The 19,524-nt window shown below is 42.2% G+C and overlaps 1 protein-coding gene across 2 annotated transcripts in view; it reads left to right on the forward strand.

Moving 5' to 3' along the window:
• SH2D4B (SH2 domain containing 4B) overlaps nucleotides 1–19,524 on the forward strand; it is a 196,423-nt gene that overhangs the window by 135,558 nt on the left and 41,341 nt on the right. For both annotated transcript variants that reach the window (XM_045025599.1, XM_045025600.1), the window contains 2 exons: nucleotides 2,502–2,712; nucleotides 9,378–9,505. In XM_045025599.1, the coding sequence (XP_044881534.1) occupies nucleotides 2,502–2,712; nucleotides 9,378–9,505 (339 nt within the window). The remainder of the gene's footprint in view (nucleotides 1–2,501; nucleotides 2,713–9,377; nucleotides 9,506–19,524) is intronic.

Consider the following 19,524-nt stretch of genomic DNA (forward strand, 5'->3'; position numbering starts at 1 on the left):
AAAACGGTGATGAAACAGCTGTGAAATTCTTAACTCTGACCTTTTGAACACATAATTTCAAAATGAAGAGTGCTCAGGAGGCCTCAGTCATGGGTGTCTTGCCTCTGGTGGCCTCAGTCAAGGATAGCAGCCCTGTCATTTTGCAGTGTGGGTGCAGATCAAGCTGCTAGGCCCAGGTCAGAAGGTCTGCATAGTGCAGTATGGATGCAATAGCATGGCTGAGACCTGGGTCCAGCAATTGTAAATAAAGTTTTACAATGCTGGGTGGATGCTCAGGCGTGGGCTTGGAAATACCAAGTCTGCAAGCCCAGGTGCCACAAATCCGGTTGTACAATGCAGTGTAGACATACCCTTACAACCCCTACTACAGAGCTTGGTTCTCGAGTTGTTGAGACTCAAATTTTATACTGCCTTACCAAAGCAGAAAGTGTCCTTTGTCCCTTCTGTCACTTTTAACCCATTTTCTATTTTTAAAAAGTGGTGGTGGCGGCAGGGGGAGTGAGAAAGAGGAAAAACAGCAAAACAAAAACCCCACAATTGGAAGTGTTCTTTATGCCAAATTTAGTTATCCCCAAGTGTGTTGAAAGTGACTGACAGCTGGGACTCACACAGATGGTGAAAGGGCAGCATAGCACTTGGGACTGGAGAAGGAATCAAAGTAGCCCAGGGAACTTATTTTTTAAAAAGAAAAACATTAATATACTCAAAACAGTAGGGAAAGAGTGTTCATAAACTTTAGCCTAGTATTCTCTGTGATCCTTCTCCTAGGAACTGCTTTCCATAGTGGAAAGATACCCTGCATGTATTCCACAAATAATTTTTATATTATTCTAAAGAATATTTCAATTTAAGGAGCCGTAATCTAAGAGCATTAAGTCTCAGCGTGGTATGCTGTTGTGCTCTGATCCAACGAAGCACTTAATCATGTGTTTAACCAGGTGAATAATCCCATTGAATCCAGCTACTCATGTGCTGAAATTAAGAATGTGCTTCAGTGTTTTGCTTGAACAGGGCATTGGTGGCTGAAGTAATGAAGCCAAAGACTGAGTTTCTCATAATGCAGCCCAAGCAGGCATCAAATGCATACCTTGTAATGGTTTATTGCTATTAACCTTTACTCGACCCATTCTCAAAAGATTGACCATTGAGATTGGACCACTTGTGTCTCTGTGTCCAAGCCTGGTATGCTTTCCCCAAATGTGGGTCCACACCTGATGCCTCAAAGGCATGCATCCCTATGACATGCTGTGACAAAGTGGGGTTTTATTCATCTTGTTATGTTGCATGTGAGTCTTACTGTCCTATACTAATACTGTGTGTACCTCCATTTCCCTGTGTACTGCACCAATATTTTTGTGGTGGGAATTGGGTGTGTGATTTTTGCTGAGGCCCTCAGGGCAGGTGAGGCTGCCCAGCTGGCTGCACATATGTAACCTGAGCTCCAGGATGGAGGTGTGACCATGTGACACCTTTTGCCCGAGAAGCAGGACAAAGAGGAGGAGGAGGAGCAGGGCTAGCTCCAGGATTTTTGCCGCCCCAAGTGGTGGGGAAAAAAAAGCAAAAAAAAAAAAGCCACGATCGGCAGCAGCTCCACCACGCCACTTTCTTCTTCCGTGGCAATTTGGCTGCAGGTCCTTCCCTCCGAGAGGGACCGAGGGACCAGCCGCCGAATTGTCACCAAAGAGCCCAACATGCCGCCCCTTGGCCGCCCCAAGCACCTGCTAGCTGGGCTGGTGCCTGGAGCTGGCCCTGAGGAGGTGCCACAGGTGGGGTGTCGGAGGTTGGATCACTGGTAGCTTGGCAGTCTGCTTGGGGGGACTGGAAGAGGGGGAGTCCAGGCTGTCTGGCCCAGGAGTCCCCAAGATGGACTTGGATGAACGTACTGATTTCTGTGATAGCAAGCTCTGTTCTACGCTGTGTTCCTGTCAACTAATAAACCCTTCTCTTCTACACACTGGCTGGGAGTCACTGCTGACTGAGGAGTTGGGGTGCAGGGCCCTCTGGCTTCTCCAGGAGCCCCACCCGGGCAGACTCCCTGCAGGAAGCACACGGTGTGGAAGGGGATGCTGAATGCTCTGAGGTCAGACCCAGGGAGGTCAAAGCTGTGTAAGGTTATTGCTCTGGAGTCAGAATGCTCAGAGAGAGGAGGCATGCTACACCAGAGTCCTGACTGGCTTTGTATGGAGTAGTTCCAGAGCGTTGGCCCAGTGACTCCATGACACCTGCCTAATATACTATGCAGTGTTGGAATTTAGAGCATTAATTCCTACTCAGCCCTGGCCATGGTGAATTTATGACCTGAAATAAGAGTTTAGATTTCCTTTATTTGACATTAGCCAAACCATTATTCAATTCTTTGGTGGTATTTTGTGTGTTGGAATCTGAATATTTTTAAAATCAGGTAATAGAGAGGAATGAATATAGATAATTATTCTATAAAGAAAAGGGTAAAGAGCCATGTCTATATTTCTAAAACACAAATGACTTTCTTCCCCACCCAGTGCGCCGCTCAAAGGCTGCAGATGAGGAAAGGAGCCACAAAGCACGCAGGGCCCGGGATGAATATCGACGGCAATCCTTACGAGCCATCCAGAAAGGAAAAGTGGCTGGCTTGAGTAACCTGTTCAAGGGGACCAGCCTGAATAATGAGCCAGAGATAAAGCTGAACAGCAACAATCCTAGCCCACTAATGACGCTCACTACATCAGTCAGGTTCGTTTGTATTGTAGGTGACTCAAAAAATTGATCCTCCATTCATGGGCTTTTACCCCATTTCAACAAGTGCTTCTTTTATTTTATTTTTAATTTAATTTTGTTTTATTTGAGATTCTCCACAGTGTTGCTCTTGACCCTGAATAGAAAGGGGATGTTTTAAAAAGATCAAAATGGACTGAGTGCATAATGTCAATTAAATGGTGTTTGTTTTTAAAAGGACCTTTTAGCATCTACAAAAAGAAGGGTCTTTAAAAAAGTCAGTGATTTGATAAGAATGCAAGGCTGGGCTAGAGAGAGAATCAGACAAATTCTCAAGCAAACCTTAGCCCCGCAGCCTAGAAATAACTGCTGCTCAAGTGCTCTTTGACACATTTTACAGAGGCGGCAACCTCCTAAGTTTCAGTTGAGTTTTCTGATGGCAAAATCAAGGGTCTTCTGAGGGTTTTTTTTTTTTAAACCTATTGATCCATCGTCTGTCTCTTTCATAAACCACATGGATTCCAGAAGTGAAAAACAATCCAACACAGCACCCCATCTGCAGTGAAATTTATCAGTCGCTCCTTGTGGGTTTATATGTTGCCATCTGACATTATTAATTAGGCTTGATAAGATGAACAAGATAATGTGAACTGGGCAAGGTGGTAAAGTTAAAAAAATGCATATTCAGGGAAAAAAGAGAAATTCAACTTTTATTTTCCCTTTTATTGCCAAGTCTTGCGATTACCAGTCAATGTGCTTGTGATGTCTGGCAGCCTGGCAGCACTTCAGTCCCTTCCTGCTTGGGGTTTGTGTTCTGTTTTGACAAGCAATCTCTTTACCTTATATGAGATACGGAAACTCACTGCAGATGGGTTGTTTAAATTCCCAGTTTGAGGAATCAAAATTGCTCTATCTGAAATGCGGTGGGATCTCTACACTCGCCATCAAGCCACTTGTCAAAACAATCTTCTCATTATTTTTATTTTCCCAAACCACTACATCAAAGAGTCTTCCCTGAAATAAAGTAATAAACACACTAATAAAGATAGTAAATTTAGAAAACTAATGGCTATAATTCAGCCTGTAGTTCTCCGCTTTCTAAATGGAGTTATTTATTACAGAATTGGGCATTGTTTGGTGTGAATTACTTACAAGTAGGGTTGAGAAAAAGTTTGGATCCTTATCCAGTCCTTGTCCAAAGCTGTTTATCCATCTCCAAGTCACATCTGTGTTTAAAATTTGATATTGTTTGTTTTTCTTATCTCTTAAGGCATCTTTTTGTCATTGTGTATGACTAGATTGTGACTCAGACTACATACCTGCTGAAGGGAATCAGGGGAGTAAGAACTCTCTTTAAACCCATGTACAGGCTACCCAGATCTTGGATCTGCATGCATGGGAATAACAACTACTTTGTATGTGTGTACTCCCCATATGGGGGCAGAGCAGGTGGGTGAACAGAGAGAGAGAGAAGGGGCAAAGTCAAAGTGAGGTGGCCAGGGCAGCTAAGCAGGTATAGGGTGTGTTGTAATCTGTTACTGGTGTGGACATCAGCAGATTACTGCCCCCTGGAGCAAGGGAAAGGGAGTTAGCACAATATCTCTAGAGGGGTGTGTGTGGGTCACAGTGCTTCCTGAGGGTAATCCTGGGTGGGTGCAAATTTATGCACTGCCTCTTCAGTTCAGGGCTGTCTAAAGTTGCAGTAAAATTATGTTATTTCTGTGTAAGATTCCTATTTCTTTCACCTACTATGTTCTTTGGAAAGCTTGTCTGGGTTTTTATTTCCTCCCTTCGTCCTTCTTTCCTGTCTGTTTTTCCCTGCTGATTTTCTCTGTGTTGAAGCGTTTTGTTCCTTTTACGCATCATCGTTTGTCTCTATCTGTGTGGTTGTGTTTAATTTTTTTTTCTTCCTGCCCCTACCATGCTCACTTTGTCTACTGTGGTTGTATAGAAATCAACTGGGAGCAATTTCATGATTTGGCCCTAGGCAGACAATTGCTATAAAACCAGCCCTTTTAATTCATGCTCAAACAGTTCCCACGAGGCTGTTTGGAGTCCTGTTTATCTTCCACTCTTAAACAGAATCAGAGAGATGTGAGCTCTGGACTTTAGGATCCAGGAGTGGGTAAGCTGTCTAGGCCACCCTTATAAAATCTTTAAAAGCAGAAATATCTGGGGGAATTAACTGTGCCTCCATGTGTAGTTTGCTTTCTTCTTTGTGTGGATAGCATGCATTCTCTCTGTTATCATAATGTCAGAGCAGCTTTTCCACTGACTCTGGTATTGGTTTGCGTATATTTCTGTGTTTGCACTGTTTTTATTTTACTTTTTTTCTGCCTACAAAAATAGGTATTTGGGAATAATTTTTGGTTGCTTATTGTGTTCTTTTAGCAAAGATTTATCTAGTTGTGCAAGTTGCATGCTCTTAAAACAAACCAGATGTTACAAAAGATGTTTAGAGGCCACTCTCAGAGCAGGGAAGAGGGATCCAGAAGGGGGAAGTTTTGGGGCTCTGAGAAGAAAGCATGCATAAATGGGCATCAGTATATTTCATCTACCGGAGTTCCCTTTCATAGGCCTGGTCTACACTAGGCGTTTAAACTGGTTTTAGGAGCGTAAAACCGATTTAATGCCACACCCGTCCACACTGAGAGGCCCTTTATATCGGTATAAAGGGCACTTTAAACCGGTTTCTGTACTCCTCCCTAACGAGAGGAGTAGCGCTAATATCGGTATTACCATATCGGATTAGGGTTAGTGTGGCCGCAGATCGACGGTATTGGCCTCCGGGCGGTATCCCACAGTGCACCACTGACCGCTCTGGACAGCAATCTGAACTCGGATGCAGTGGCCAGGTAGACAGGAAAAGCCCCGCGAACTTTTGAATATTTCCTGTTTGCCCAGCGTGGAGCTCCGATCAGCACGTGTGGTGATACAGTTAAAAATCAAAATAAAGAAAGAGCTCCCGCATGGACCATGCGGATGTGATCGCTGTAAGGGCAGGCAAATCTGTTCTATCAGCGCTCCGTTACAGAAGACGAAATTCAAAATCATTTTTAAAAAATCTCCAGGCAGATGCCATAGCAGGGACTCAGCGCACTGCTGCGTGACAAGCGTAACGGAAAGCCAAAGAATCAAATGGACGCTCATGGACTGGAGGACTCAAGCTATCTCACAGTTCCTGCAGTCTCTGAAAAGCATTTGCATTCTTGGCTGAGCTCCAAATGCTTCTAGGGTCAAAAACAGTGTCCGCGGTGGGTCAGGGCATAGCTAGGCAATTTACGCACCCCCCCACCCACCCCCAGAAGTGAAAGGGAAAACAATCCTCTCTTGACTCTTTTACATGTCACCCTATCTTTACTGAATGCTGCAGATAGACGCGATGCTGCAGCACTCAACACCAACATCCTTGCTCCCCCCACGCCATGGATGGCTGATGGTACAATATGACTGGTATCCGTCCTCATCATCAGCCTATTGGCACATGGGGAAGTGCAAAAAGACTGGTAACCATGCCGACTAGCATCAGTAAGGTCAATCAAGGGCGCCTGGTCCTAATTTTTCGTGGTAGATGGTGCAGTATGGCTGATAACCATCGTCATCATAGCAACAGGGGGCTGAGCTCCATCAGCCCCCAACCTTCATGTGTAAAGAAAAGATTCAATTGCCCCTGGACTAGCAGAGGGATGCTGGGCTCCTCTCCTCCACACTCCTTACTGTCCTGTCTGGACTATCATAGCAGCTGGAGGCTGCCTTCCACTCATATCTCACTAACAAGTCACTGTGTCTTATTCCTGCATTCTTTATTACTTCATCACACAAGTGGGGGGACAATGCTACGGTAGCCCAGGAAGGCTGGGGGAAGAACGGAATCAACAGGTGGGGTTGTTGCAGGAGCACCCCCTGTGAATAGCATACAGCTCATAATTTCTGCAGGATCTGACACAGGGCAGCTGTGCTCTCTGGTTCTATGATACAGTGGTTCTCTAGTACACTTGCCCATATTCTAGGCAGGACTGATTCTATTTTTAGATACCAAAAAGGAGGGATTGACTCAGGGAGTCATTCCCAATTTTGGCTTTTGCGCCCCTGGCTGATCTCAGCCAGGGGCACTTATGACAGCAGCAAATGGTGCAGTGCAAAAGGACTGGTAGCCACGATCATCTTATTACCAATTTATAGTATGGTAGATGGTGCAATATGGCTGGTAACCATCTCTGCTATCATGCAAAAGCAAAAGCATGCTGCTGTGTAGCGCTGCTAAATCGCCTCTGTGAGCGGCATCTAGTACACATACGGTGACAGTCATAAAAGGCTAAACAGGCTCCATGATTGCCATGCTATGGCATCTGCCAGGGCAATCCAGGGAAAAAAGGCACGAAATGCTTGTCTGCCGTTGCTTTCCCAGCGGAAGGAGTGACTGACGACATTTACCCAGAACCACCCGCGACAATGATTTTTGCCCCATCAGGCACTGGGATCTCAACCCGGAAATTCCAAGGGGCGGGGGAGGCTGCGGGAACTATGGGATAGCTACGGAATAGCTACCCACAGTGCAATGCTCCAGAAATCGACGCTAGCGTCGGACCGTGGACGCACACCACCGATTTAATGTGTTTAGTGTGGCCGCGCACACTCGATTTTATACAATCTGTTTTGCTAAACCGGTTTATGTAAATTCGGAATAATCCCGTAGTGTAGACGTACCCCTAGAATCATAGACTTTAAGGTCAGCAGGTACCCTTCACCTTCCTCACTGTGTTCCATCTTTTGGTTCGGGTGGGTCAGGCTCAGTTGGGTGTGGAAGAGCTCTTAACCCTCTGTGGGCTCTGCAACATCCACATCCCCCTCCTAAACAAGCTGACTGTCATGTTGCAGTTCTGTGGTGCCTTTCTCCAGATGTTGTGAGGTGTCCACTGTCATTTGTGGGGTGGTGATGGGGTCACCACTCAGTACGGTGTCTAGCTCTACATATTAGTGGCAGTTCTTGAGGACAGCACCAGATTTTTTGTCCCCTCCTATCTTTTGGTAAGACTGATGCAGTTCCTCTCTCTTTGCCAGACAGTGCTAATTGTCCCTGTTGTACCTCTGGCCTTTGCAATATCCAGATAAACATCTTTATTTCTGCAGCAGTTCCACATCTGGGCTTGCACTACCCCTCTACTTTCACAGGCTGATGAAATCCAGGAATTCTTTCCTGGACCAGGCATAATCATGAGGTTTACCTGAGCTTTTTTTAGCTACAGCTTTACCTGGAAGAATACCTATATTCTAGTATACCAAAGGTGGGCTAGCAGGATGAGAGGAATTTCCAAACATATTGGGTATTTTAAGAGGTGGGGAAGCTTCCCCTAAGCAGCAGAGTTCAAAAATTTGACAAAAGCCGTCACTGCTGTGGGGCCAGGGGCCTTGTGGTTCTTTTGTTGGAGGACAGTTTGTACTGGTACAAGTTATGCAGCATCCTCACGGGTATTGTACTGGTGAAACGGTGCTGGTACAGGATTTATGCCATTCGGGGAGGTGGTTTAGCTTGAATGGGTTTTGTTGGCAGGACTCAAAACTGAGAATGGATGCGTGCAAGAATGTGCCAACAGAAAGCAAGTTTTACTGGTAAAACCTTGTAGCGTAGACCAAGCCTTAGGGCATATCCGACTGATATTTTGACTTAGGTCTCTGTCTTGCCACTTGAACTGAGACTCCTTGGGGTCAACCCTAGGTGTTCTGCCATTTACGCTAAAGGCCTAATTCTGCTTCTGTTGAAATCAGCAGCCAAACTGCCATTGACTTCAGTGGAAGCAGGACCCAGACCCCCAGGAGGATATCCATCAGATATCAAGAGCACCCAGTATTCTCTTGCACAGCCTCCAATCACTAGAGGGCAAGCTCATCATTATTGAGTATTATAGGATCTAGTTTGCTTTGTTGATTCTTGGTTGTCTGGTAGGTTATAGAAGTGCTTCTCTGTGACTGCCCAGTTGATATCCTGATTTTGAAAGAGTTGTAATTCAAAACAATACTAGTTTCAGCACTTACTCAGGATGCCTGCAAATATGGATCATTAAATGATAGCTCCGTTGTAGGCAGAGCACAAGATGCGAGAGCTAGAAAAATGCAGTGAGCCAAACAGAAACTGAGGACTTACACAATGTATAAGTAGGGACATAGGACCTGTGGAGTAATAGTAGAAGTAGGGAGAAGGCAAGGCACCTCAGAGAGACACTCCAGAGAAATATTTTCTCTCCATGTTTTCCTGTGGTCAAGGCATGCCGGCCACAGTGGCTGAATCTGGCTTAACATGCAGGGGATTCACACAAAAGGTAAAAAGTAGTTTTTTGCCTGCAAATAATCATCTTTTGTTTATGAAAAATTAAAAGAAATCAGAGTGAATAATAGAGCAGGTTGAATATTTTCCATTAAATCTTATTGTCAGAAAATGGCTACTGGACAAAACTGACATTTTAGTGATGGAATTTCTTTTGTCAAAAATGTTTGGATTTTTATGGGAAAACAAATCCCCACCTCCCCTACCCACAAGAAATCTGGTTATTCAATTAAATAAAAAAATTCCCAGTGGACTGTAGTGATTAGCCCCTGTTCCCCCTACTCTATGAATATGGTGCAAGTTATTTTTTGTACTACAGCTGCATGACATCTATCTTCCATTGTTTGTATTTTATATGTAGGAAAGCTTGGGAGCGTCCTTCTAGACCCATTTCCAGAGAAATCCTCATTCGCTGGTTCAAGGAGGAGCAGCTTCCACGACATGCTGGGTTTGAGAGGAACACCTGTGCTATAGCGCCCTGGTTTCATGGTAATTCAGTTATCTTTATTTTTTCATATAATTGAGCCTGAAGGACGTTCTGGGTTGAAGCAGTGGGTTACAAAATATCTTTGTTTTTTTGCAAGGAACACAGTAGGCACTTTCAGTCGCGCCTCTAGTTGGGAGTAATCTTGTTCACTTTCCTCACAAAGGTTGGTATAAAATGGGTTGCTGTCTGACCAGTAATGTCTATCCATTATTTTTATCATAGACTATTCTTCCCCATTTTCTTTTCCTGTTTTGTAGTCCAATTTGTGACACATACCAGATGTCCTCCTATTTCTTAGTATTATCAGAGCCTGAACTGCACAAATGAATGTCTGGAATAACATTTGGGAGAGGTGTGTGTGTGTGTGTAATGCCGACAGACCCCGGTCATTGATGGGCGGGATTCAACCTGGGATCTCTGGAGCTTAGTACATGAGCCTCTACAGCATGAGCTAAAAGCCAACTGGCTGTTAGCGAAGGCTGTAGAGCAAACTTGTTAATCTCTCTCTCTCTCTAAGTGATCTTGGTGCTGGTAGCTGGGACAGAACACCACACCCCGAAGGTGTGTGGATTACACGTGTGCACATGCAAATCTCATTTTTATCCTGCATTACAAACATAGTTGATACTTGCAGTAACTATATAGGTGGGAACCAAGCATTCTGGCCATTAGTATAAAGCATAGCTGACACAAAGACTTTTATTTATGAGCCTGAATGTATTTTAGATCCAAGTCACAATACTCTTTTCCTCTGAATGTTAGGAATTAGAGCATTATAGTAGGTGTGGTGGGCCTGACCTTTGTCTGACCCCAACTGTCATTTCTTATTATGGGGTTGTTTTTTTAGAGAATCCCTCACTTTCCTTGAGAGCTCTTTGACAGGTGAGCCTCCCTCACTCCCTGCCTATCAAGGCATAAATAAGTTAAATGTGCATATGGAGAATCATATCTCAACTAATCATCTGTTACAAGCAAGAAATGAAGAAATACAATTATGGACAGCTCTTGTCTCTCTCCAGGTTGTGATTCCAAATCCTTCTCACTATACATAAGTTTTTACTTAAATATTTTAGAACACATCAGCTAGCTACTGGCTTGGTGTGTCAAACAAAAAGAAAGAAGTAGATAGCTTGTAAATATTATACATTTCCATTTTTATGAGCAGTGATGCAGATGAAAGATGGGCCTGTATATACACATATTTGACATGGGATCTCTCTAAGAGTTAGTTAATGTAATATTTTTTGTAGTTTACAGTATATGGAAAAGGAGCAAACATTCAACTCAATGGTTTATTTCCTGATTTGTAGAGCTGGTTGAACTCTGCAAGAAAGCATCTGTGAACATTCATAGGAATAAAGTTATTTGAGGTCAGTTCAACTGTATTCATGACCCCCCACTTATCTGCTATTTGCAAACAATCTGATGGGCAAGGTTTTCCCCCCAGTGTTTGAGGGAAGCTCATTCACATGAATATATATGTGCAGATGCAAACATGTATTTGTGCAAGTCATCTAGGTCTTGATGCAAAGCCCAGTGAAGTCAATGGGAGTCAAGTATCAGAGGGGTAGCTGTGTTAGTCTGGATCTGTAAAAAGCAACAAAGAGTCCATCAATGGGAGTGTGACTTTATGCACTGAAAACTCACAAAACTCATCATGAGAATAAGTTTCTTCCAGCTTCTCCACCCAACAAAGATAATGAAGTTATATTTAGAGCTGTGCAAAGCACAGCAATTTTGTGATTGTCTTTTTGTTCTGTGTTTCTATAGCACAATAGAGTCCTGATCCATGATTGAGACTCCTAGGTGCTATAATAATATAAACAATAATTTGCTGGGGTTCATGCAGATATTGTTTTGGTACCTTTTTCATTTGAATGTGAACAAGCTCATATTGTCAAAGTGAAACTCAATCAAAATCCTCAAGTTTCATCTAGTTTCACATGAAAATCCCCACCCTATTTCATGTGATTGTGATGCAGAAGCTAAAATCGGGCCTGGCGTGCTCAGATGTTTTGTGAATCTTTTAGCAAACTTCGTTTGAGTTCCAAATTTTGTAACAAACTTTGGGAACCAAGCGAGTACTCTGTTGCTGGGTCACGTTGTGAACATTGTGTCCAGGTCCAGCTGGCTCCCACAACACACCTCATCAGAGTGAAGAGTTCAATGGCATTATCTTGGAATGGTGGAAGCTAAACATCAACGTGTTATGGTAAAAGGTCTAAAGGAGTTTTGAGTGTGAAATGAAGCAGAGAGAGCTAGCTACTTTGGCACAGAGCCCACTGTGGAGACACACTTTGCAATTCTGAAGCAAGGAAATTCTTTGCTGTTTGTTTCCATTGTGTTCTGGGATACAGGACTTTGTGCACATTTTTCGTGTGTAAATGAGAGTACACCAAAGCGTGTACCTGAGTCATATTACTGATTTCTCATTTAAATGGAAACAATCATACAAGGCCCTGAAATTTGTCTAATGGCTCTGGCCATAGGAGCAACAACTTGTTCATCATCTGCTTAAATGGATGAGGGCATGGAAAGCAATGTTGTCAAGTATTTAGGCCAGAGGTTAGAAGGCATAACTCTTGCATTGCATTTTGGGTTCTATTACTGAATCAGGGCTGGAACCTGCCAAGTGCTCTTGAGAGTGCTAGCAATGACTATAATGACAGCGGAGGGTCCCTAGAACTTGTAGGATCAGATCCTTCACAACCTTGAGTGAGTCCCTGAACTTCCCATTCCTCATTTTCCCTATCTGTAAAATGGGATAATACTTTGCAAGGATAATGTGAAGCTTCAGTAAAAGATCTGAAGTGCTTTGAGATCCTTGGATGAAGTGGGCTAAAGAAGGATAAAATGTCATGGAGTATGATCATCTGGTAGATCAGTGCTGAAAGTAGATCCTCAGATAGTGTAAAATGATGTAATTCCACTCAAGTAAATGGAGCTATCCTCATCTACATCAGCTGAGGAAGTGACCCTTAGTCTCTTAGCCAAGATAAAACTTCAGTCTAGTCAATATCTTTAAATTTTAATTTAAAGGTAACATTTTTTTATTGGTGCTAACTAGAAAATGAAGGCTCCTTCAAACTAAAAATAAAATCACAAACCCAAATCTAATAAAGATCAGCAGTCTTCACACTGGAGTTCTGCACATATACCACCTTTTGTAATTATGCTGAACCGAGTACTCATGAAATTCTAATTCCTCCAGTGGGTTTTCTTGGGGTGTGAAGCAGTGCAGCGCAATGGGGCATTCTGTCTATCTAAAATTCCCCCACCAGTTTCATTTGGAAGTTGGGCCAGATCCTTGGTGCTGGCTAAGTCACCTTTTTGCCATTCCAGCACTGAAGAAGGAAGATAAAGGTGATAAAATACTGCAGCAGGGGGAACTATAGTCTACTGGATGGAGCTCAGGGCTAATCAGTCACATGTTGAATTCCCAGATCAGCCACTAAGTAGCTGGCTGACCTTAGGCAAGTCATCCTATGTTTCTCTTCATCTCACTTTTCATCCTCCTCTAAAATAGATACAGTAAACACTGTGCATGTTCTGTACAATCTTCAGATAAAAAATGCTATAAATATACAAAGGGTTATTAGTTAAATTTACCATAGGGCAACATCTGGAGTAAATGGGAAAAACTTTTTCTAAGGTCTCTAGCCAGTGTTTGTTTCCTCACTCCCAAAAGTAACTGTGAGAAAACATCAATTTCAGCTCCAAGAGTCTCTTTCCTTTTCCACAGAGTAGAAATATCATTAATCTTATCCCCCCAACACATGGAAAATTTGTTTAAGGTAACATTGATCATGGTAACATTAATCTTTCCAGTTTGTGTTCAAGAAGTTGCAGTGAGTTCTTGCAAAATTATTTTTAACATGGACATGCCATTGTTCAGGTTGTGTTGTGTTTTGTACTGAAAGCAGGGATTTAGCTTTTCTTTGTCTGTAGAATACATTCTGTCCTTTCCCAAAATTACAGCACTTCCTCCTTGAAGACAGAATGAATTTTGGAACATTTTAAAAAGAAATCTGTTATTTAGTGTGAGTTAAAATTAGTGGTAAAAAGTCTCTTTAAAAAGTCTCAGCTCAGACATTATCTGACTACAGAAATTGGCAGGGAGATGAATCTTGAGTAGATCTGGTGTTGTGCACGTTTGTGTTGTAAAGAAATGTTTAGGATTCAGGGCCCCCCCACACTATTATTCTCTTTCAGGAGAGGCAGAAAAATATTGTCCTCCAGAGAATATCACAAGAACTGCCCTCTTTCAAAATGGCTGCCATCTCCCATTGTTATCAATAGACTGAAGCCATGGCCTGACTTCAGTAAAGATGGTCATTGCCTCCATTCACCTGCTCCTCCCTGCCTCCTGCCAGCATATAAAGCCACTTAACAAGTACTTCCCAATGGAAGTGAAGCTATCAACTGGCATATGATTCCTCAGGGCCCTCAGCTAGCTGGAGCTGCCTGAATATCAAGGAGCCAGAACCAACTTCTTCGCTATCCTGGCCATATCTTGGTTCAAGTGATAATCTGAGCTAACTCTCATTTGTACAACATCATGTACAATAGTCTTAAAGCTGTAAAAATTACTTAAATTATTTGAATACTTAAACCCAGAAAATTAAAGGTTCTGGTTTTCATAATTAGCAATTGATATCATACCAACTAATCAGTGAATGTGGGCTCCGAGGACACAATATAATGATCCCTTCTTGGGCTCAATTCTAGAGATTCAAGAAACTTGTTATGAATTTGCAATTCAGGCTGAACTTTGCCAATATCAGTGAATCTTGGTTTTTAGGGAAGCTTTGAATGGGATTTATGATTTCAGATGGAAAGCTGTTTTATATGGGTCACAGCTGGAGACAAGTAAAACTAGGCTGTTTTGGCTGAGTTTTGCTTTGATTTGGGGTTTTTCAAACCTCAGTGCAACCCATGCCAAAGTAAAATGAAAAAGTTTATCAGCCTTTTCCCATCTATTGCTAAGTATTACCAAACTCTATCACATACATCTACGTTTGTTGTCAGTTAGCTGCAAATATATGGTATAGGCCAGGAATATAATTCTTTTTGGCAACAACAAAAAAGGCTTCTACCTTCCTAACACTTAACTGTCCTGTGCTGTAATGAGGGATGCTGATTGCTGAAACATATACTAATACTTTGCCCTTTGTCTGAAGTGTTGTCTTGTTTTTTCCTTCCTTCTGTTTAAACTCCATTTAGGCATTCAGCTCTTTTCCAATGAAAATTGGCTTTTCACTTGTTATTTCTGGGAAAGTTAAGATGTGGCAAACTCTCAGACCCTACAATTTGGCTCATGCATAGTTTGACTCCTGAATATAGAAGATTTTCTCAAATCATTCAAGTGTCACTTAGCAAACAAGAACCAGACTCTAAAATGATCCCATCCTTAGTTAAGATTTGGAAGTCCTTGACAGCTTGTTCAGATCTACCTACCTTATGTCAATGGACGCTTTCGCAAGTATAGAAAGGACATGTCCTAGTCATCACTATTATCAACACATTATCGTCTTATATCTATTACATGCCATTAGTAAAGGAGCTAAGTTGAAGGAGCTGTCCAGTCAATCGGTGTTTGAAAGGGAATCTTCTTTTGGTCGTGAGAGTTGGTGAAGAGACCCAAAAGTATGGTGTTCCCTCTGATTTCAGATCAAGAATTCCTTCTCTAATGGCTTTCATCTCCCATGTTGTTTGTGGGAAGAAACACTGACAGATGTCAGTAGACAGGATGGTTCTGCGGACTGGATTTCTTCAGTATGGGATGTCTAACATTTTTGAGCATTTGTGTTTTCTTTTGAGAATAACACTGCCACAGGGATAGGATGCAACAGCAAGATTTCTTGTAGCTTCTATTGAAATGAGCTTTTTCTGAGGCACATAAGTATTTTAGCTGTTTGATTTGATCAAGACCTTATGCATCAATAAATACAGTATGCTCATTTGTTCATAAAACACACTTTCTGGTTCTCTAAGGGAGGGAAACTTAAGTAACAGAACATATTAGGATGAGATGAAGTAAACCCCAGTGGAGATATGGCATTTTTTTATGTGAATTATCTATTTTCCTATCTGTTACTTCATCTGCTTTTTGCCTGTTTGATTTGCTATTTTGAGAATACAGAGGGATGGTGTGACGTTGCACTCCATATGCTTTATGAAAATATGCTTATGAGTGTGAATATGATGTAACTGGAATATGCTTTATGCAAAAGGTCTCTTGTAAGGTATCATTACAAAGCTTGTAATCTACTGAGTGTGTTCATCCTATTTGTTTGCATGTATTGTGTCTATGTCTGGAGTTAGGAGAATAAGATTGCATTGTATTACTAATGTAAACATATTCAGTGGAAGCCATTAAGGGTGCTTCAGAATCAATGAACTGTAAACGGCTCTGTTTATTTGTAAACCTTCCTGTGTATGTGTGGGCCAGCCCAGGAAGAATGGAGGCTGGGGTCTCACAGGACATGTGACCATGTCACATGATACTGAAATCCATCTTAAATCTGGTACTTTTCCATTTAGAAGGAGGGGTGGGGACCCAGAGAGACAAAAGATTCCTGCCTTGTGCCAAAGTGATAAAAGGGGGTGGAGCAGGACAAGGAGGGCCAGTCATGAGAAAACCCCTAGTTCAACCTGAGATGTCTGCTGGAACTAGCAAGGACTATACCAGGAGAAAGGATTGGACCCAGACTTGGAAGGAGTCTAATCTGTGAAAGAAACTTATTGGAACATCTCTGAGGGTGAGATATTACCTGTAACCAGTTTCTTAATGTATCAGACTTAGACTTGTGTGTTTTTGCTTTATTTTGCTCGGTAACTTACTTTGTTCTATCTGTTATTACTTGGAACCACTTAAATCCTACTTTTTAGACTTAATAAAATCACTTTTGTTTATTAGTAAACCCAGAGTAAGTGATTAATACCTGGGGGAGCAAACAGCTGTGCATATCTCTCTATCAGTGTTATAGAGGGCGAATTATTTATGCCCTCTATAAGCTTTATACAGAATAAAACGGATTTATTTGGGGTTTAGATCCCATTGGGAGCTGGTGTCTGGGTGCTGGAACCAGGAAACCTGCAGAGCTGTTTTCACTTAAAACCTGCAGCTTTGGGGGCATGACTGGACCCTGGGTCTGTGTTGCAGCAGGCTAGTATGTCTAGCTCAACAAGGCAGGTTCTGGTAGTCCCAAGATGGCAGGGAAAACAGGCTCAGAGGTAATTCCAGCACATCAGGTGTCACTCCCAAGGGGGTCTCTGTGGCCAAACCCGTCACAGATGGATCCTCAGCTTGTTTACATAGAAATGAAGTTAAGGAGCACGTGATGAAAAAAGGGAGAATAGGCCCTTATCCAAAGCCTATTGAAGTCAATAGGCATCTTTCCCAGGGACTTGTTGGGTCAGGTGTCTGTGAATGGGACACACTCTACCTGGGAGGATGGTTGTTCAGTGTGGTTGTTTGGTGTCAAAATCCGGTTCCAAGTGTCCCAAAAATCATTATTGCAATTAGTACAAAATGGCACCCTTGCTGGCAATCTTAGCACACAGACCACAGATTGAATCAGTCTGGAGACTGAATCTCTCTCTTGTCCCTCCAGGGGCTCCCTCTTGAACAGGGTTGAGGTGTATTGTCATGGATGGATGGGGAAGAATGTATTGCTGTTGCCTTATATTGTCCATTTTCCGTAGATAAACAGGGCACTTCAGGACTGACAATTCAGCACTTTTCATCATTACTGAATCCAGAATAGAGGAATGAATGTACATTTTGCCATGCTAGGGCAGGGTGAATAACCCCCCCATGTATTATAAAGGGACTGCTGTACACAGAAATGGGACATGTCAGGCTGGGAGAATTTATGTGACTAGTGTTTGGTGGAGATATTGATGGGGAATTCCTGGGGACCACTACATTTTTGTATCAAACCCTTGACATGGTAATCCCCAAGCATGAGACTATTATGTTGAGTATCTTTAAAAGAGATACTATGCCCCTGGAAAGTTATGTATTTGTGGACCATGAGTGGATTCACTATATAATGATAGTGATGTGATTCCAGCTCTGTATTCACTGGGAGATGGCCTACAGTTTTGGCATCACCATATCAATCCCAGCCGTCTAACTAAAATATGAGGTACTAGCTCATACAGACTATTTTTCAAGGACAGCACAGTGTGTGGTGAATATGTGCTAAATCTTTGGATTCCTTGAGGGCTACCAGTAGCTGATGATGGGTGTTTCAAGCCTGGTTAATCTCCAGTAACATATGAAAGGAAACCTGACAACTTCATCAACTCTGATTCAGTTCTCAACTTTTCACTCTGGAAACCAGAGGTGTTTTTGATTGGCTCTCAGAAATGGGAACTTCTGGCAGTATGTCACTCCACTTAGCTCTCAATAATAGTTTTAGTCTATCAGTCCTTGGGCAGGCTTTGAGATTGTTTTTTCTAGTGCCATTATGGTTCAAAAGTGTCAGCATAGAGAAGTTCTTGGCAAACAGAAGAAATGTTTTAGACCCATGGTCCCCCTTACAGGAGAGCAGAGTTTCAAAGTGAGGTAACAGGTGCCTTGGCATGCAGCAGGAAGAGAGGAAACACAAAAGAGCAGCTGAGCTATTGCTCTGAAATGAGAGTGAGGTAACTGAATAATTCATGTGAATAGGCTAATTGCTAATGTGAAAATAGGCTTCCCTGTCCCTTAACAATAGGTAATCGTCCTTGCTTTCTGTTTCACTGAGACTCAAGTGCTATCTACCAAAGAAGTAGATGGTGGTTAGAAAGAGATTACTTTACTGGACAGATGTTGGATGCTAAAAATAAGTGATTACACAAATGTAACCACAGATGTAGAGAGATGTTTGCCTGGTGGGGCGTGTTCAAAGTTTAGGAGACAAACAGGTTAGGTGCACTAAGTAGGAACTGCCTTAGTATAGGAAAGGATTTTTTTTTTAACTAATCTGTGTCATTCCAAGGTTTAGGTGGCATCAAACTATTTTTTTTTTCACTTGGTAATGGTGGGTATCCTGCTCTGGACTTTTTTTTTTTTTAAACATGAAGCAAAGCAAAAAGAAGAAAGAACAAAAGTAATTTGAAACTGACTATATATGTTCTGCTGTCATGTTTGGAAATAATGTGTGCAAACTAATCAGTACATTACAAGAGGGTCATTTATTTAGAGTAAATCAAATATAAGGACATCATTCATTCATTTTTGAGAAAGTAAAAAAGATAAAAAGCAAGGACAAAGCTCTAACACATACTCCAGGAGAAGAAAACTTGATAGAAGTTTCTTTCAACCATTGGACATGTAGTATGACAAGGGTGCCATTTTTACACTAAAACAAACTGATACAAAAATAGTTGCTTATAAACATCTAGAATGCCTTCTCTTGATATGCATATACCCATCTATTCCATCTGTATCACACTAATCATTTACTAATTCTTTATAAGCTATTTACAAATTGACTCAATATAAAATGTGACTGAACAATCAGTATTTAACCCCCAAATAGTTACACTTCTTTGCTTATTTCCCATTTAAAGCACAGCAAACATTGTAGTAAAATCAAAGCCCAGACACTATAGTCAGCTTTCTTGCAGGTGATCTGCTGACTGGCCCTTTCCCCTTACTCCACAAAGCATTGTGACGACAACCCTATTGATCCAGCCTCCAAGCAAAAGCTGTGCAGTTATCTGTCTGACAGCTCCTGTGGAATGATGGCTTTTGAATCTTGCTAAGCCAAAATTACTCTCTCAAACAGGCTCCTAGTAGGATCACTTGTGCTCTGTGACACCCAGAGAAAAGGCACATGACTGGGCAGAAATAGGACAGTGGTTTGGCTTTCCAACTGTAGTTCGCTCAGGTAGCAGTTGGTTATGACCCTTAACCTGTGGTCACCACAAGAGCTAGATGCTGGGAGATTATTTGAAAACAAAGGGAAGATACTTCAGTGAGTTTGCTGACTGCTAACCTGGATATGCAGCTTCTTTCTGTGTGTGT

Source organism: Mauremys mutica, chromosome 7 (genome assembly GCF_020497125.1).
Source record: "Mauremys mutica isolate MM-2020 ecotype Southern chromosome 7, ASM2049712v1, whole genome shotgun sequence".
In the NCBI taxonomy this organism is placed as follows: Eukaryota; Metazoa; Chordata; order Testudines; family Geoemydidae; genus Mauremys; species Mauremys mutica.